Source organism: Equus quagga, chromosome 2, assembly GCF_021613505.1.
Source record: "Equus quagga isolate Etosha38 chromosome 2, UCLA_HA_Equagga_1.0, whole genome shotgun sequence".
NCBI classification, from domain to species: Eukaryota; Metazoa; Chordata; class Mammalia; order Perissodactyla; family Equidae; genus Equus; species Equus quagga.
In genome coordinates, this window is record NC_060268.1 from 124,931,784 (window position 1) to 124,948,206 (window position 16,423).

Below are 16,423 nucleotides of genomic sequence, written 5' to 3' on the forward strand. Positions count from 1 at the left end.
CTATCACCTATCAAGCCGTGCTATGGCAGGTGCCCCACAAATAAAGTAGAGGAAGATGGACACGTATATTAGCTCAGGACCAATCTTCCTCAGCAAAAAGAGGAGGATTGGCGGCAGATGTTAGCTCAGGGCTAATCTTCCTCAGAAAAAATTAAATTAAAAATATATATATATATATATACATTCAGTGAGACAAAAGTACATTAAAAATCACTGAGAAATGAAAGTTAAAAGAAAGAAGAGGTTAAGAGAAAGCCAGAAGTAAGGTTATTATGAAAAATATGTCATAAAATCTCCTGTTCTTTTTAGAGGTGGGCCTCAAACTTGATTCTAAGTGTCTAGTAAGTGGGATAAAAAGGGAAACATGATTCATGGTGTCTTTACAATAAGAACAAATCAACTGTTTTAATTGAGACCAGAAAGAAATTCTCCCCAGATTAACTGTGTGAGCAAGTTATTTAACTTCTCTCTGCCTATGTGTCCTTGTCTACAAAATAAAGTAATAATAATACCCATTACAGAGCATTATGAGGATGATATAAGGTAACTTCCTAGGATAACACCTGGCAGGTCGTAAGCACTCAAGTATGTTACTGATTAGCCATAATTAATGACATTCTCAAGAGTATCCTTATCAGTATTGTGGAAGTAAATATTATTAAGGGAGACATGGAGAGGTAGTCCTTGCCTCAGGTAGGAAATCATCTCAACAATAGGACAGAGAGTTGTGAATTATTTTCTGGTATTCTGTCAGTGTTCACTCAATACATATTTATTGAGCACCTCCTTCACTGCAAGTTTTCTGTCTGGTAATGTATGGTCAGGGTACAGGACTTATTAAGTTGGTGTGCTGCTTCAGCCAGTCCTGAGTAGTTTAATCTTGAAATCATTCTAATGTGTTGAATAATAAGTAAAATGTGTTGCATTTACTTTTTTCTGCACATCAAATGTGAAAGTAGTGTTCTGTAAACAGAGACTGGGCGAAAGCAATTATGGAAAGAATAGTGAGAACTAGTAATTGAACTTAGTTAATACTCACTAAGAACAGAATAGTCTAGAGGCTTTTAGCTTCCTGGGAAGTGATATCATGGTGATAAAAATATTAATTGCTATGTTTATTGAATCCTAACTATGCACCAAACTCTGCTAATTTCTTTACATGTATTATCCCATTTAATCCTTACAACACTTTGAGGTTGTGAATATTATCTCCTTTTTTTTGGTGGAAAGATTTTGAAGCCTTAGAGGGAGTAAGCCACTTGCATAAAGTCACAGCAGTAAGTATGGATTCAAGCCAGAATTCAGACCTACGCCTCGCTGATTCTAAAGCCCATATTCCCAGTCATTTTAATGTATTACCTTCTGTGGAATGAAACCAAAACTGATCAAACCTTGAAACCTTTTGTTCCAGATCTGTAATGTTTTTCCCAACACCCTCAGTCAAATATACCCTGGTTTTTATTATCCCGTAATAAGTTTATGCATCAGTCTTGTTATCTTCCCAATTTTGACTATCAGACTGGAAAGTTAGCCTTTTCTTGGTCTAACTATATGATTGGTACTCATGTCATTTAGTCGGATTTGATCATCAGCGTGAACTTTCTTAAAGTGGAAATAATCCTCAGATTTGAAGAAGAAAATATCTAGCAGCTAGTTTAGTAATCTATAATCTCATGGTCCCAGACTCTAATGGATTGTTTTGGGCCTTGCTGAGGGCACTGAACTATGTTGCCTCTGTTCCAAATTATGGGCCTTCTTACTCAGCCAAAAGACAATCATATTAGTGTTCACAGTGAAGATGCATCTTAGATTTAAAGATCAGGAAAATTTAGGCTCCAGGCAATTTGACTTGGGGCTCTCTGATGTCTCCTGCCAATTTTAGAAATATAAGATTTTACATTCAAACTATGAAATATGTATGTCCTGCTCACTAGGTGGGTTTGCAGTAGAGAACTTTGCCTGTAATCATTTTTCCTTCTGATGGGCATAACAGACAGTGTTCTGAGACTCCAGGTAGTAGCATGGTTAGATCTCAAAAGCCAAATTCTGTCAGATTGAAAAACATAGATGTGTTCAGCTAAGTGGTGTGAAATTACTGTGCATTACTTGAATTGTACAGTTCAGAAACTAGAAAGCCTATCAAGAAAATTATCATTTTGAAATACTTGTATAATGGCAGGATTTACTCTGAGGGATAGATAAAGTCTCTTGGAAGATAATTTTATGAAAGAGAATAAGGTTGAAGTTTAATTTTGTTGGAATATATTAACCTTGAAAGTCCTTAATAAATCAAGACCCACCTGCAGACACTGATTCCTTTTTCCTTTTACTATTTTTCTAATCTTATTTTGGCTTTTGTTCATAATACAGGTTTTCTTCTCTTCCTGGCTTCCTGTCTTCTGTAAATCATTTCATCTAGATATATAGAGACCATCTGTCCTCCCAAAAGACTGTTCCTTTTCTCAACAGGGGGCAAGGTGGGAACAAGAGGCACAGTGTTGGTAGAAAGCCAGGAAAATCTTGCGGACAGTTTTTTGGCTCATCTTCTCTGGCCCCTACTTTGCCTGCCCTGCAGCCCCCTGGGGAACAACAGGGAGCCAACAGCTTGTATCCATTTGAGAAAGTGGCACTGGCTTGCAGAAGAGAAAATGCTAGGCTGTTGAGCTCTCTTCCTAGATACAGAAAAACAATGAGGTTAGTGGGTAGTGTGCTGGAATGCACACGTTCTGTGCCATAAGATCAAATAGAATGGAATTTATTAATTGTCATGGAGGTGGAACATAAGAGGCTTTATCAGCATTTGGCTAAGTAAAACACAAGTCAATCATTTGAATTGCTTCCCAATATATAATTAGAAGCTTTCTACATTGTGATAATTTGGTAATAACCTATGTCTTTCCCCAAAGACCCTCTCACGGCCTTGGGGCTTACATTCATAACGCTGCTCCAGGAAGGCACCCATAGGATTGTGTAGGCTTAAGATACACACTTCATCCCTGGAGCTACATGATGTGTAACTATTGCCCTTGAAAAATTAGCCCTAATGGAAGTCCTTGAGAAACTACCTCGGAAGCTCCCTAGCCTTAGCACAGTGGGTATTGAGTTAATAAATGTTGAATGACTAACAGATTAGTTTGGGTCAGTTTTCATTAGCGTTTCTGTGTGTGAAGAGAAACGGCTCTCTCCTACCTCCTCTAGCCATGTTTAAGACCTCAGAAATAAGGCAGTCTTGCCTCAGAAGAGCCTAAAAACCTAAAAGTAGGGATGTTTCCCAAAATCAAATTACAGAGGAGGTAGTAAACTTTGAAGTAGGCCATACAATATGAACTTGATTTTTATAGTTTTTAAGCCCTGTTTCAGGTTCCAATCACATCAAAATAATAACAATAATAATAATAGAAAAAGTCTGAGTTTCAGAGAACATTAATAAAAATGCTGATGTGAGCGTTGGAATTGTTACTTGGGGATCTCCACTGGAAACTGTCTTTACTGTCTTTGAAACATAACAGAGGTGAGGCTTTATGTCCCTATGGAAAACAGACAAATACAGGCCTTTCATAAGCCTTGAGCATACTGCTGCTGTTGCCAACATGATAAACAAGAAACATTTCAGCCTTGAATCTATCTTGTGGGATAAAGCTTCAGACTCATCTAATTCAAATATATAAGATTTCTCCACAGCTATGAAATCTCCCAGATAAGGGTAAAATGAGCACCCTAAGTTGTTAAAGCCTAGCCTGGAGAGCAGGGACCACAGCTTTGTTTCTCTTGCCTTGAAGAAGCAACTCATAGATGAACTACCATGCATCTCCACCTTTTGCCTGGGAATCACATTTCCCTGAAAACCTGATTTAAACCTTGCAGAAACTATGCCTATTTGCAAAAATTTCATCAGTCCTCCATTTTGCTTCAGGATGGTAAACTGAACCATAAATCAAACTTAAATTAAATCCTGAAAACTTTTGGTATTGTCAAAAAATTAATCAGGTCCATAAAAGTGATTGTGTGATAAACATGAAATATTGAGTGGTTTGAGTTATAAAAGAGACCTTCACTTAAAATTGATGATGTTGATTTCTTGGGAAATAGTTTTGCTTGTCATTTAAATATGACTAAGCCCCGTGGCTGTATAAGTTTATCCAAAACAGCGTAGTACTGTCCTGTAGGATGAATATGTACTACTGCTTAGAAGGACAAAATGGTGTTATATTCAGGTGTAGTCTTTGGATCCAGACAGAGCTGAGCTTGAATCCCAGCTCTACCACATGTAACTTCATGTTGCCTCAGTTTTGTCATCTATAGAATGGAGTTGATACTCCGTAGGGTTGTTACAGTGATTAAATAATAAAATATATGGATCAAGTACCTGGCCCATAGTACATGTTCAGTAAACATTTGCTATTGTAAAAATGTAGTTCTTGTGTCTTGCTCAGTGATACAGTCTCACCTGTGAGGAAACAAATTAAGGTATATATCAACTTACCAAGCTAGAAGAAATGAGAATTGAAAGAGAATTTCACCCTTGACTACATGCGTCCTTATTTTGTGTCTCATATGTAAGTCTTATCTCCCTACTAGATGGTGAAGTCCTTAAGGACAGAAACTGAATATTCTCCTTCTTTCCTGTACCCTACAATGACTAACACAGTGCTAGACAACTAGTAGACATTCAGAAAGTGTTTGTTGATGTGACCTTACTTAGCAATGTCTTATGTCTAGGTATACCCCTCTTATGAGAAAAGAATTATGCCCTGCCACATAGAATCTGAGTTTCCTGGTAACTGTTATTTTCCAATAAAACCATGGGGAAATTTTACCATCTTCAAATCATTTCACTTTCTAATTGGTTTCTGGGCCCGTCTTTAGCCATTTTATTATTTATGCATTTATACGTATCATTAACACTGCAGCTGGTACTAAGATAACTTTCTTGTCTCTATTTTTAAGTGAAAATCTTAGTTTTCTGATATTACTTGGATTAGCTAGAGGTCCTTTATACTTAACCTTTCTATCTGCATATTTAAATATATTTAGTGGTTTTTCAGTAGCTTTGTGGTAAGTAAGCATATCTAATTAAGGCATCCTACACTACATTATATTCAGTAGCTTTGTGGTAAGTAAGCATATCTAATTAAGGCATCGTACACTATACTTTTTTTTCAGGCTCTGTTGATGTCCTTGCATTTGGTTACCATTTGGGGGGAAACTTGAAAATGCATTGTTGTTCTTTGAAATCCTTAGAGGTCTGAGTGTGTAACAAGATCAAGTACAGATTGAGGAGCTGATATGACTTCACATATATATAATTGATCAATTGATCCTAAAGTCATAAATATTAGTGGCAGAACTGGAATAAGAACCCAGTTCTTCTGTTTCTGATTAATTTTTTCAAATCTTGGAGAGAATTACAGTTCAGAAATACAGTCCCCTCCATTAACTGTTTTCTGCCATTCAACACAGTTGATCATTCCACATTCCATGTCAAAATACTTTAAAATACACCCCAAGAACACTCTTTCTGTTTCCCTCTCAGTTTGAACGCCACGATCCTGTGGATGGGAAAATTTCTGAGAGGCAGTTTGGTGGCATGCTCCTGGCCTACAGTGGGGTACAGTCCAAGAAGCTGACTGCCATGCAGAAGCAGCTGAAGAAGCACTTCAAAGAAGGAAAGGTAGGTATCTTCGCCTAGAGGAAGAAGAGGAACCATGAGAACATATAATTATTGCAAAGGTACTAATATAATCAGAGTGTCCTGAATCAAAGATTATGACTAGTTCATCTCTGATACCTGGAAAAAATAAGCAGTGGATGAGGAAGAGGGCAGAGCCCAGAACCCTAGGTTTCTTGTTCAGACGAAGGATGGCACCATGAATTGAGACTGAGAATTTAAAAAGAGAGGCTGGTTTACAGGGGAAGATAAAGAGTTCAGTTGTAGACATTTTGAGTTTAAGATGCCTGTGGACTATCCAAATAGAGATGATTAGCAAGACAGTTGGAAAGGAGCAAGTGGAGAAGCAAAAAGACTGATACTCAGATTATTAGGGATTTCAGGAAGAGATAATTGACCCTTTTTGAGCAGCAGTGAAATTGGAGACCATGGATTTGTGGTGGTACTGGTCAACGTTGCTCTTGGATACCTTTCAACACCAGCTGCACCTGGTGCAGGAAGAGGCACGTGGTAGAACTGAGTCAGCATCTGGGATTTTGCCAGGGGGTGGGATGGACAAACTGAAGCAGAAACTGGTTAAGAGGTCAGACCTGCTAAGGATCATACACACACATACATGCCCCAATGCTAGGGCCAGATGTTCTCATACTCAGCGCAATACCCTTTCCAGCTGACAGTGATTACTATTTGGCCATGACCAGGAAACTGACCAGGCACTAAAAATGCTCCATGAGAGACTGCGAAGGTAGCGTGGGATGGTAGACATGGAGCTGGAAGACTTGAGTTCAAGTCCTGCCTCAGAGGTTTCCATGGACGTTAGACAAATCTCTCATCCTTTTTGGCCTCACAAATTGAGAGACTTGTCCTAGATGCATGCTGTAAGGGCCCTCCTAGCTTTAAAGATTCAATAACTGAAAATAAGTAATAGGATTGGTAGTGCTTGTCTCAGTTTTCTTAGTTATTAGTCTTTGTGCAGGAAATCTTGCATGAATCGCATTTCCCCAATTTAGTGGAAAGCAGTTCTTATCAGCTAAACTTTTTCCTCCTTGTCTTGGATGTTGAAAAGCTGAAAGGACCTCTGAACCAGGCTATGGACTGCAACTGAGGACAGGCTGGGCTCTGAGAGGAAGTGTCAGCTTCTCTGAGCTCAGTCCAGCCTGTCCCAAGGTGTTCCCTTGGCTATAGGGGAAGACTCATCATTAATTGAAAGTGACAAGAGGACAATACTTCTCTCCCAGAGAGAACTTCTACACAACCCAGTACCCAGCTCATATCTGTTAGAAACTGTAATTTCAGAAAATTGATTACAAATATTTAGGTGGATTTTTTTAACCCCTATGCTGGAAGTATAGCATTTGCATTAGGACTTATTTTTAAAGTTTGGTCCAGACATTGCTTTGACATTAAAATAATCACCTATCATGATAGGCTAATTCATGTTTTATTATGAATTTATATTTAAAAGCAATAAATTGGGTATTAGAGACACCTCCCTTGAAGGAATGTTTTAGCTTTGGCAGGAGTTAATTTAGGACCTGAAGACCTTGCAAAAGATCTCTAAAATGAAAGGACAAATTTTCTCAGATGATAAAAATCTGGGGTGCTAAATTGCCTCAGGCCCAGAATTTCTAGCCTGCTTTAGCAAGGAGATTGAGATTGTCCTCTCATGTTGATTAAATAGTTTGTGAACATGGCAGTTAACTAAAATGAGAGTTAATGAAGGGCCTTTGCACCTAAAGTTACCAGTCCATCTCTCTAGACCATGTCCCGTTAAAGGGCAATCACCGTCTGCTTTCTAATTGCTTCTTTTATTCCACTTTGGATTTGTTGATGTGAAAATGTGAGTTTTCATTTGACTGATGTTAATCATTTTCTGTACAAAACATCAAACCAGACCTAAAAGGTCCTAGTGGTGGTATTAAATAAATATTTGCATATTAATGACCATGCAGTGCTTCACAGCCAATTTTTTTTTCTGTCTTTCTAACAGTCTTGTTAGATCTCATTTTGCCTTTGAGAATATAGAGACAGAGAGAAAGAAAATTAATGACCCCCCCCAGACCCTGGACTAAAGTCCAAGGCTGCCTATTCCAGATCTTGTCCTTCCATAGCAAAGTTCTATTCTTTTAACAATACTCTTCCTCTAAAGCAGTGCTTCTCCACCCTGATCTCCCAGTAGGATCCCTTGGGGACATTTTGAGAAATGTGGTTGTTGGGGCCCTGTTCAAACTAATTAAATCAGAAGCTCATTGGGTCTAGGCGTCAGTATTGCTTAAAAGGCTCCCCAGGTGATTCTAATGTGCAGTTAGGCATGTGAGCCACTGCTCTGGAGGGGCTGTGCCCCATCAGTCTCTCTCATTGTTTTGTCCCTGAGTAAAAGCTTGAAGAATTGGGAGACTTACTCTGCCTGGAAAAATTACTTTATTCATGTTCTGGGTAACCGCCATGTTTTTTATTTAACGAAGAGTTTTCTTTTCTTTTCTTTTATGGGGAACATGTTTTATTTTGGATTCGTTTTAAAGATTAGTCCCTATTTTCTACCAAGTTTTCCCCATTCCCCTCAATATTCTTTTTCCTATGAATTCTTCTTCTAGGTCAAACCTGACTCAGCTCTAAAATTTCCTTACCTTCCATCCTCAAAATTGTCATCTTCTCCTCATTAAAAGAGTTTTCTGAGACTTGATAAATATAATTCCCAGTGGTGGTTCTATGTGCTTAAAAGTGCAGAAGATGCAAACTTTGATAATTTAGAAAATCCACTTAAAGATAAATTGAAAATTACAGTTCAGTTCAATGCAGACATTGCTATATGCAAAACACTAAGCCAGATGCTGTGAGAAAGATAAAAGATAAACAAAAAACATCACCTATCCTCAAGAAATATATAGTCTGTAATAATCTAGTAAGAAAAAAATATGCAGAGAACTACATCATTTCATATTCAATATTTGTTGAGCACCTACTGTGTTTCAAACATTCTTCTAAATATTGGGAATATAATGAGCAAAATCATGTCTCTGCCCTCACAGAACTTAACATTCCTATTGGAGAGAGACAGATAATAAATAATTATAATACAAGGCAACTCAGTCAACTTTGAGCCTCTTGACAGCAGTGTCTTACTCATCTTTTCCATCCTCAGTATTGTGTTAATAAGCAAATGTTTGTCAAATGCATTGATGAATGTATTAAGTACCCTAATAAAGATATGAGATCTTCTGGGAGCACCAATGAGAAAGATTAGAACCAACTGAAAAGACTGAGTAAGAATTCTTGAAGGAGATAGAATTTGAACTTGGCCTTAAAGGCAGAGTAGGATTTCGACAAGCAGATGTTATAAAGGTATTTGCTTTTGCTATGTGTGTCCTCTTACAGCCCTATCCCTAACAGCCTTCTGTGTATATCACTGCTTATTAATACTGCTACTAGCCATTAAGAAGGGTTAGAACTTATCAAGCAGTTATATTAAGATTATTAACTTTTCATGTTCCCTGTGGATGATATTCATGTGGGCTCTCCTATTCACTTATTCTTGCAGATATTTGAGAATTGAACCACATTATGGGCCTTGTGGAATATCAAGCTCTAGAAACATTGCTAGCATAGCCCTTGAAAAACTCTAGCTCCAATAGTGAGGTACCCACCAAAGTCACTATGTAGTAAAACGTTTGAGGTGCGGCCATTAAACTAAAAAGACTAGGGGCCAGCCCGGTGGCGCAGCAGTTAAGTTCACACGTTCCACTTCTCGGCGGGCTGGGGTTCGCCGGTTCGGATCCCGGGTGCGGACATGGCACCACTTGGCATGCCATGCTGTCGTAGGCGTCCCACGTATAAAATAGAGGAAGATGGGCACAGATGTTAGCTCAGGGCCAGGCTTCCTCAGCAAAAAAGAGGAGGACTGGCATTAGTTAGCTTAGGGCTAATCTTCCTCCAAAAAAAAAACTAAACTAAAAAGACTAAACTTCACCGATTTGCTTTATTCTACTGATTAGCTTTGAAACCTGTGCTTCCCCCAAAGGAAAAATTAACTGTGAGTTACTATTAAGAGATTTAATTTTATGGATTTTTCCCCTTTATATTTCTGGTTTTCCCCCACAGTTAGTTTCATATACTTCAACCTTTCCCCTATTTCCTTTCCCTCAAGGTCCTACACATACCAGAGAAGAGAGTATATTTCAGAGGTTGAGTAAATTCATTTGCCACTGGTTCTATAGCTATAAGCCTGCCAGCTTACTAAAGTCTTTCGACCTTCCACTTACTGAGTATCTTCTATGTACTAGGCATTTTACTTATCTTTTCCCTAATTATCACATCCTGCTTGATGGATCAAACTCCCATTTTTCAGATGAAAAATACTTTTCTCAGCCTTAGTTATTTGTCAGAGATCATACAGTATCTTAAGAGGTGGCACCAGGATTCAAAGCCAGGACCATCTCATTCCAGAGTCCATTATCTTTCTACTGTTTACTGTCTCTCCTTATTCCCATAATTTGAATAAGCACAAGGGTTTTTGGGAAACAAGAAAACCAGTGTTACTAGGCTCTATCCTAGAGGTTCTTAGAGAGATCGCTGGAAAGGTAAGTTACGGAAGCAGATTGTGGAGGACCTTGAATTCAAGGCTAAGAATTTTGGGGTTTATCCAGTTGACAGTGGGAAATCACCAATATTTTATGAGCAGGAGGAATGAACTTATGAAGAAAGTGCTGTTTCAGGACAATTAGATACTTATAGAAATGTAAGTAATGGACATGGTGTAATTCCTCCCTGCTGCCAGGCACCAGTTGAAGAGAAGTCTGGGGTTTGCAGTGGGAAGATGCTTTATTGGAGCAAGACAGACACGGTAATACCTCAGAAAGGGTACCCAAGAAATTAGTAACAGTGACCACATGTAGGGAGAGAGACTGGAAGCCAGGGGCAGAGGAAGAATTGCTCTGTACTGTATAACACTTTGTACCATATTCATATATTACCTGGTAGAAAAATAATTAAAATATTTTTAAAAACTAAGCAGGAGATTGAGCAGATAAGATTGGTGAGAGGCATAGCATATAAAGAAGAATGAAGACTTTTATCTTTTGAGTGGGCCATAGAGGGAACTCAGGTAACTGGATTGATTCCTGGTAGATGGATTTGCTACAACTGATTAAAAGACAAGGCAAGAAATCATCCATTACAGTGTGTTTGCACTCGCCCATGGCCTGTCAGCACTTGATATCTGGCTTTACAGCTGACTCCAGAGGAAGCCAGATTTTCCCTACCCCTTTTCATCTGCTACAACTGCTTTTTATTTTTTTAATAGCTTTATTGAGGTATAATTTATATACCACAGAATTCATCCATTTTAAGTGTACAATTCAATGATTTTTAGTAAATTTACAGAGTTATACAGTTATTACTGCCATCCAGTTTTAGAACATTTCCATCAACCCTGAAAGATCATGCTAGTTTTCCATCAATCACCATTTCCCCCCTAGCCCCAGACAACCATAAATCTTTCTGTCTCTATAGATTTGCCTTTTCTGGACATTTCGTATAAATGCATTCATATAATAATGTAGTCTTTTGTGTCTGGCTTCTTTTACCTATTATAATATTTTTGAGGTTCATCCATTTGTTGCTTATATTAGTAGTTTATTGCTTTTTATTGCTGAAGAGTAAGTAGTATTCCATTGTATGGATATACTACATTTTGTTTATCCATTCATCAGCTGGTGAACATCTGAGTTGTTTCCACTTTTTGACAAGTATGAATAACACTGCTATGGATATTTGCATACGAGTCATTATGTGGGCCTATGTTTTCCTTTCAGAAGGAGATTCCTAGGAGTGGAATGGCTGGGTTGTATGGTAAAATTATCTTTAACTTTTTTTTTAAAGAAACTGCCAAGCTGTTTTCCAAAGTGGCTGTACCATGTGACATTTCAGGAATGTTACATGTACATTTCATGTTACATGTCCAGGAATATATGAGAGTTCTAGTTTCTTCACATACTCATCAAAAGTTCTTATTGTCTGTCTTTTTTATTACAGTCATTCTAATAGGTGTGTAGTGGTGTCTTGTGGTTTTAATTTGCATTTCCCTCATGACTGATTATCCTGAACGCTGTATTTATTAGCCATTCATATATCTTGTTTGGTAAGATGTCTCAAATATTTTTTAATTGGGTTATCATTATCTCATTATTGAGGTGTAAGAGTTCTTTACATAATTCTGGATACAAATCCTTTATCAGATATATGATTTTTAGATATTTTCCCCCAGTCTGTGATTTCTCTATTTTCTCAATATTTCGAAGTACAAAAGTTTTTAATTTTGATGAAGTCTAATTTATCGATTTTGTTCTTTTATGGATTGTGTTTTAGTGTCGTATCTAAGAACTCTTTGCCTCACCCAAGGTCATGAAGATATTTTTGTTTTCTTCTGAACATTTTATCATTTGCTTTTAGTTTTGAAAGATAATTCTATTTGCTTGTTTAACAACCTCCTAATATTAAATTCCTTTTTAAGCAAAATAAAGAAGTGTTTCTGCTGTCCACATAGTACTGTTAATCTTATCTTCTTTTTTTAATCATCTAGAGCCAAGTTTTATATAAGTCCATCTTTCCAAAGGTAAATAGATAACTGATGTGTTGAACAGTTGGTCACAGAATAAAATAACTCCTCCTTCTTCTACTTCCCCATAGTATGTCAAGAAAATCTCTTTGTTGCCAAGCCTAAGAGAAGGATATTTCCTTTTTTTTTTTTTTTGAGGAAGATTAGCACTGAGCTAACATCTGCCAATCCTCCTCTTTTTGCTGAGGAAGACTGGCCCTGAGCTAACATTCGTGCCCATCTTCCTCCACTTTATATGTGAGACACCTGCCACAGCATGGCTTGCCAAGCAGTGCCATGTCCGCACCCGGGATCCAAACCAGCAAACCCCAGGCCCCCGAAGCAGAACGTGCAAACTTAACCACTGTGCCACTGGGCCAGCCCTGCGTATTTCCTTTTGACAATAGATTGTGCATAAGCTATAGCCTACTAGTCTGAACAACTCAACTTGAAAAAGCATATCCTTTCACTTTCCATTCCCAAACTTCAAGTTATAGTGTTATTCTAGTTTGATTCTAATAACACTTTGGATTCTTTACTAAGGTAGTTACTGAGAAATAAGAATTTTGTGACTGGCATCATCTTTTCTTTAGAAGCCTATCTGAATTGTAAGCTCTATAAAATCAAGGCCCATGTCCAACGCAGTTTTATTTTCCTCACTGTTCCTGGCATAGTGCTGAGTTGTTAGTGCTCAATAAATATTTTATATTATATCTATATAATAAAAGGCAAAGTGTTACATACTTTGATTTAATAATGATATAATGTGATTTGTATTCCACTATTTTTCTAAATCATCAAATGAACAACCACTCAATTCAGATTGTTCTCTCCATTGTCCTCAAATAATTCTGAGTGTAAGCACTCTGGTCTCGAGCTGTTGTATTTGATGTTTTGCAATAAATTAACTAACAAACATTAGAGGTTGTTTATCAGAGTAGGAAGCATTTCCTCTACCATGGTTTTCTGTTTTCGATTTTATGTTAACCTTTTAGCCTTAAAAATCCTTTCAATAATTCAGCCCCCTATCCTCCCCTGCCTATGGAAGTCCACACCTTAATAAGAAAAGTAAAAAAGCTTTAGCATGTCTTTTTTTTTTAACTGTGGTAAAATATACACAGCAAAATGTACCATTCTAACCATTTTTAAGTGTATAGTTCTGTGGCATTAAGTATATTCACACTGTTGTACAACCATCACCACCATCCATCTCCAGAACTTTTTTCTTCTTCTCAAACTGGAACTCCATACCCATTAAACACTAACTCCCCATTCCCTCCTCCCCCCAGCCCCTGGCAACCACCGTTCTGCTTTCTGTCTCTATGAATTTAACTAGTCTACATACCTCATATAAGTGGAGTCATATAGTATTTGTCCTTTTCTGACTCGCTTATTTCACTTGACATAAGGTCTTCAAGGTTCATCCATGTTGTAGCATGTGTCAGAATTTCCTTCCTTTTCAAGGCTGAATAATATTCCATTATATGTATATACCACATTTTTTTTTATCCACTCATTCATCAGTGGACACTTGGTTTGTTTCCACCTCTGCGTGTCTTTTGATAGAAGGGAAAAGAAGATGGTATTAGTGTATCCATCCACAAGGAGGTGATATTGTAGAACCTGTGCTTCTGGTGCAGTGGGACCAGGTTGATTCTAGCCTAGTGCTTACATTAGATAGCATACCATGGCAATCATGTAAGGAAGGAGACCTACCTCTGGGTGCTCTAAGTCAAGGCCAAGAGAATGACCTCCAGTTAGGGAAAAATTACCTAATATAGGCCTTCCAGTTCACTGCCAAAAATTATGGAGCTTGGTACGTAGTAGGTACTCCATAAATGTTTTAATGAATGCTTAAATACAGATGCACCACAGTTAAAAACTGCCAAAAACTGGAAACAGCCAAAAAAAAGTAGATAAACAAATTGTGGTATATTCACACAGTGGAATACTTATAGCAATAAAAATGAGTGAACTGCAGATATGCACAAAAACATGGACAAATCTTAAAGAGAGAAGCCATATATAATAGAGTACATAGTGCATGATTCCATTTATAAAGTTCAAAAACAGACATAATTAAACTCTTGTTTCTGCTTAAGGATGCATAGATAGCAATGCTGTTTAAAAAAAAAAAAAAGGCAAGGAAATGAACCCCCAAAAAGTCAGAGTAGTGATTACCACTGGGAGGAGACGAGGCTTATGATTGGTTAGGAAGGGCCATGTTGCGGGAAGGGAGGGAGGTTTTGGGGATGCTGATAGTCTGTTTCTTGACTTGAATTGAGGTTTTGGGGGTGTTCATTTTACCACAGTTTGTTAAGTTGTACATTTATGTTTTATGCACCTTTCCATATGGTCATCATATTCCACAATGAAAAGTTTTTTAAGTTCTTATGATTCTAGGAGGAAAAACTACAAAGATCATGTGACATAATCAAACATAGAGTATTTTAGCTCTTAGTCTGATTGATAAAATGAGAAAGATAGGGGCCGGCCCTGTAGCTGAGTGGTTAAGTTCGTGCGCTCTGCTTCTGCGGCCTGGGATTTCGCCGGTTCAGATCCTGGGCGCAGACGTGGCACTGCTCGTCAAGCCACACTGAGGTGGCATCCCACATGCCACAACTAGAAGGACCCACAACTAAAAATACACAACTATGTACTGGGGGCTTTGGAGAGAAAAAGGAAAAATAAAACCTTTAAAAAAAAATGAGAAAGATACCATTGACCCAGTTTGGAGAGTACCAGGAAAGTACTATAGATTGTCTATATTAAGGTTTCCTTGTTACTGAGTTCCTAATGTGGATTCCTGGGCTCTGTGGTTTGGGGAAATGGAAATCAGAAGAGGAGCAGCACTAAGCAGAAGCTAGTCAACATCTGCAATCCATTAAGGACCTGATACTTCATTAAAAAGCATTAAAATCAGTGTCTCCCCAGTGTTATTCACTTCTTAGAAATTGTATTCATTTCCATCACAGCATGTTGCGTGAGATGTGGGAAATAGACAAATAGCACAGAGCTTCCTCCCTGTCGGGGGAATCCCAAAGCCCCTATTTATAAAACGACTCTATTGAGCCATCATAGAAAGCAGAATTAGAGGTCAGCAAATCTTTGACCATCTCTTGAAAAGAATTTCTTCACAGAGTGTCATCAGATTAAAGTTAAGTATCAAATTGCTTCATTAGTAGGTTTTAAACTGAGATGATGAACAGCTTCCCAAGTGTTTGGGTTCTGCGAACTTCTGAAACCATTCCCCTGTATATCACTGACTTTGGTGATTCTTTAATTAGCTTAAGCCTCAAAAAGCTTAGTTGGCCTATGATTAGATTATTAAAATCAAAGTCCTGACCCTGATCTTACTTGTTAAGATGTGTAACAGATCAAATGGCTACAGCTCATTTAGGAAGTGTCATAATAGATAACTGTGACTAATTGGAGGGCACAGTTAGAAATATTTTCATTGAAGATATCCAGCCATCACTGTAAACAGCTTCATGTCAGTTTTTTTAATTGAGGTAGCACTGATTTATAACATTATGTAAATTTCAGATGTACATCATTATATTTAGACTTTTATATAGACTATGTCGTGTTACCACCAAAAGTCTAGCTGCCATCCATCACCGTATGAATGTACCCTTTACGCCTTTCACCCTCCCCCACCTCCTTCCCCTCTGTTAACCACCAATCTGTTCTCTGTATCTATGTGTGTGTATGTTTGTGTGTGTGTGTTTATGTTCCACATATGAGTGAAATCATATGGTATTTGTCTTCCTGTAAGGGGAAAGCAATTAGCCAGCTTGCCTTTCTCAGGGTAAAATTCTAGAGTTTTGTTCCCCTGTTGTGTACAAATTTGACATTCCTTGACTAATTTATTCGGTCTCGGCTCTAGACATAGCATAAATTTCTGATTTATAGACATGAATAATTGTCTAGTTTTCTGCATTTTATGCTGCTTTTTGTTAGAGGTTCCTGCCTTACCTTGCTGTCTGTCTTCTTTCAGGGTCTGACATTTCAGGAAGTGGAGAACTTCTTTACTTTCCTAAAGAATATTAACGATGTGGACACTGCATTGAGCTTTTACCATATGGCTGGAGCATCTCTTGATAAAGGTAATGAAACTCAAAAGTTTTTTCTTGAAGGTATAAACACTGAATCTGTAATAT

At 37.8% G+C, this 16,423-nt stretch overlaps 1 protein-coding gene across 2 annotated transcripts in view; it reads left to right on the forward strand.

The window, feature by feature from the left end:
* Window positions 1-16,423, forward strand: part of MICU1 (mitochondrial calcium uptake 1) — a 234,750-nt gene that overhangs the window by 176,861 nt on the left and 41,466 nt on the right. For both annotated transcript variants that reach the window (XM_046651419.1, XM_046651428.1), the window contains 2 exons: window positions 5,534-5,671; window positions 16,261-16,369. In XM_046651419.1, the coding sequence (XP_046507375.1) occupies window positions 5,534-5,671; window positions 16,261-16,369 (247 nt within the window). The remainder of the gene's footprint in view (window positions 1-5,533; window positions 5,672-16,260; window positions 16,370-16,423) is intronic.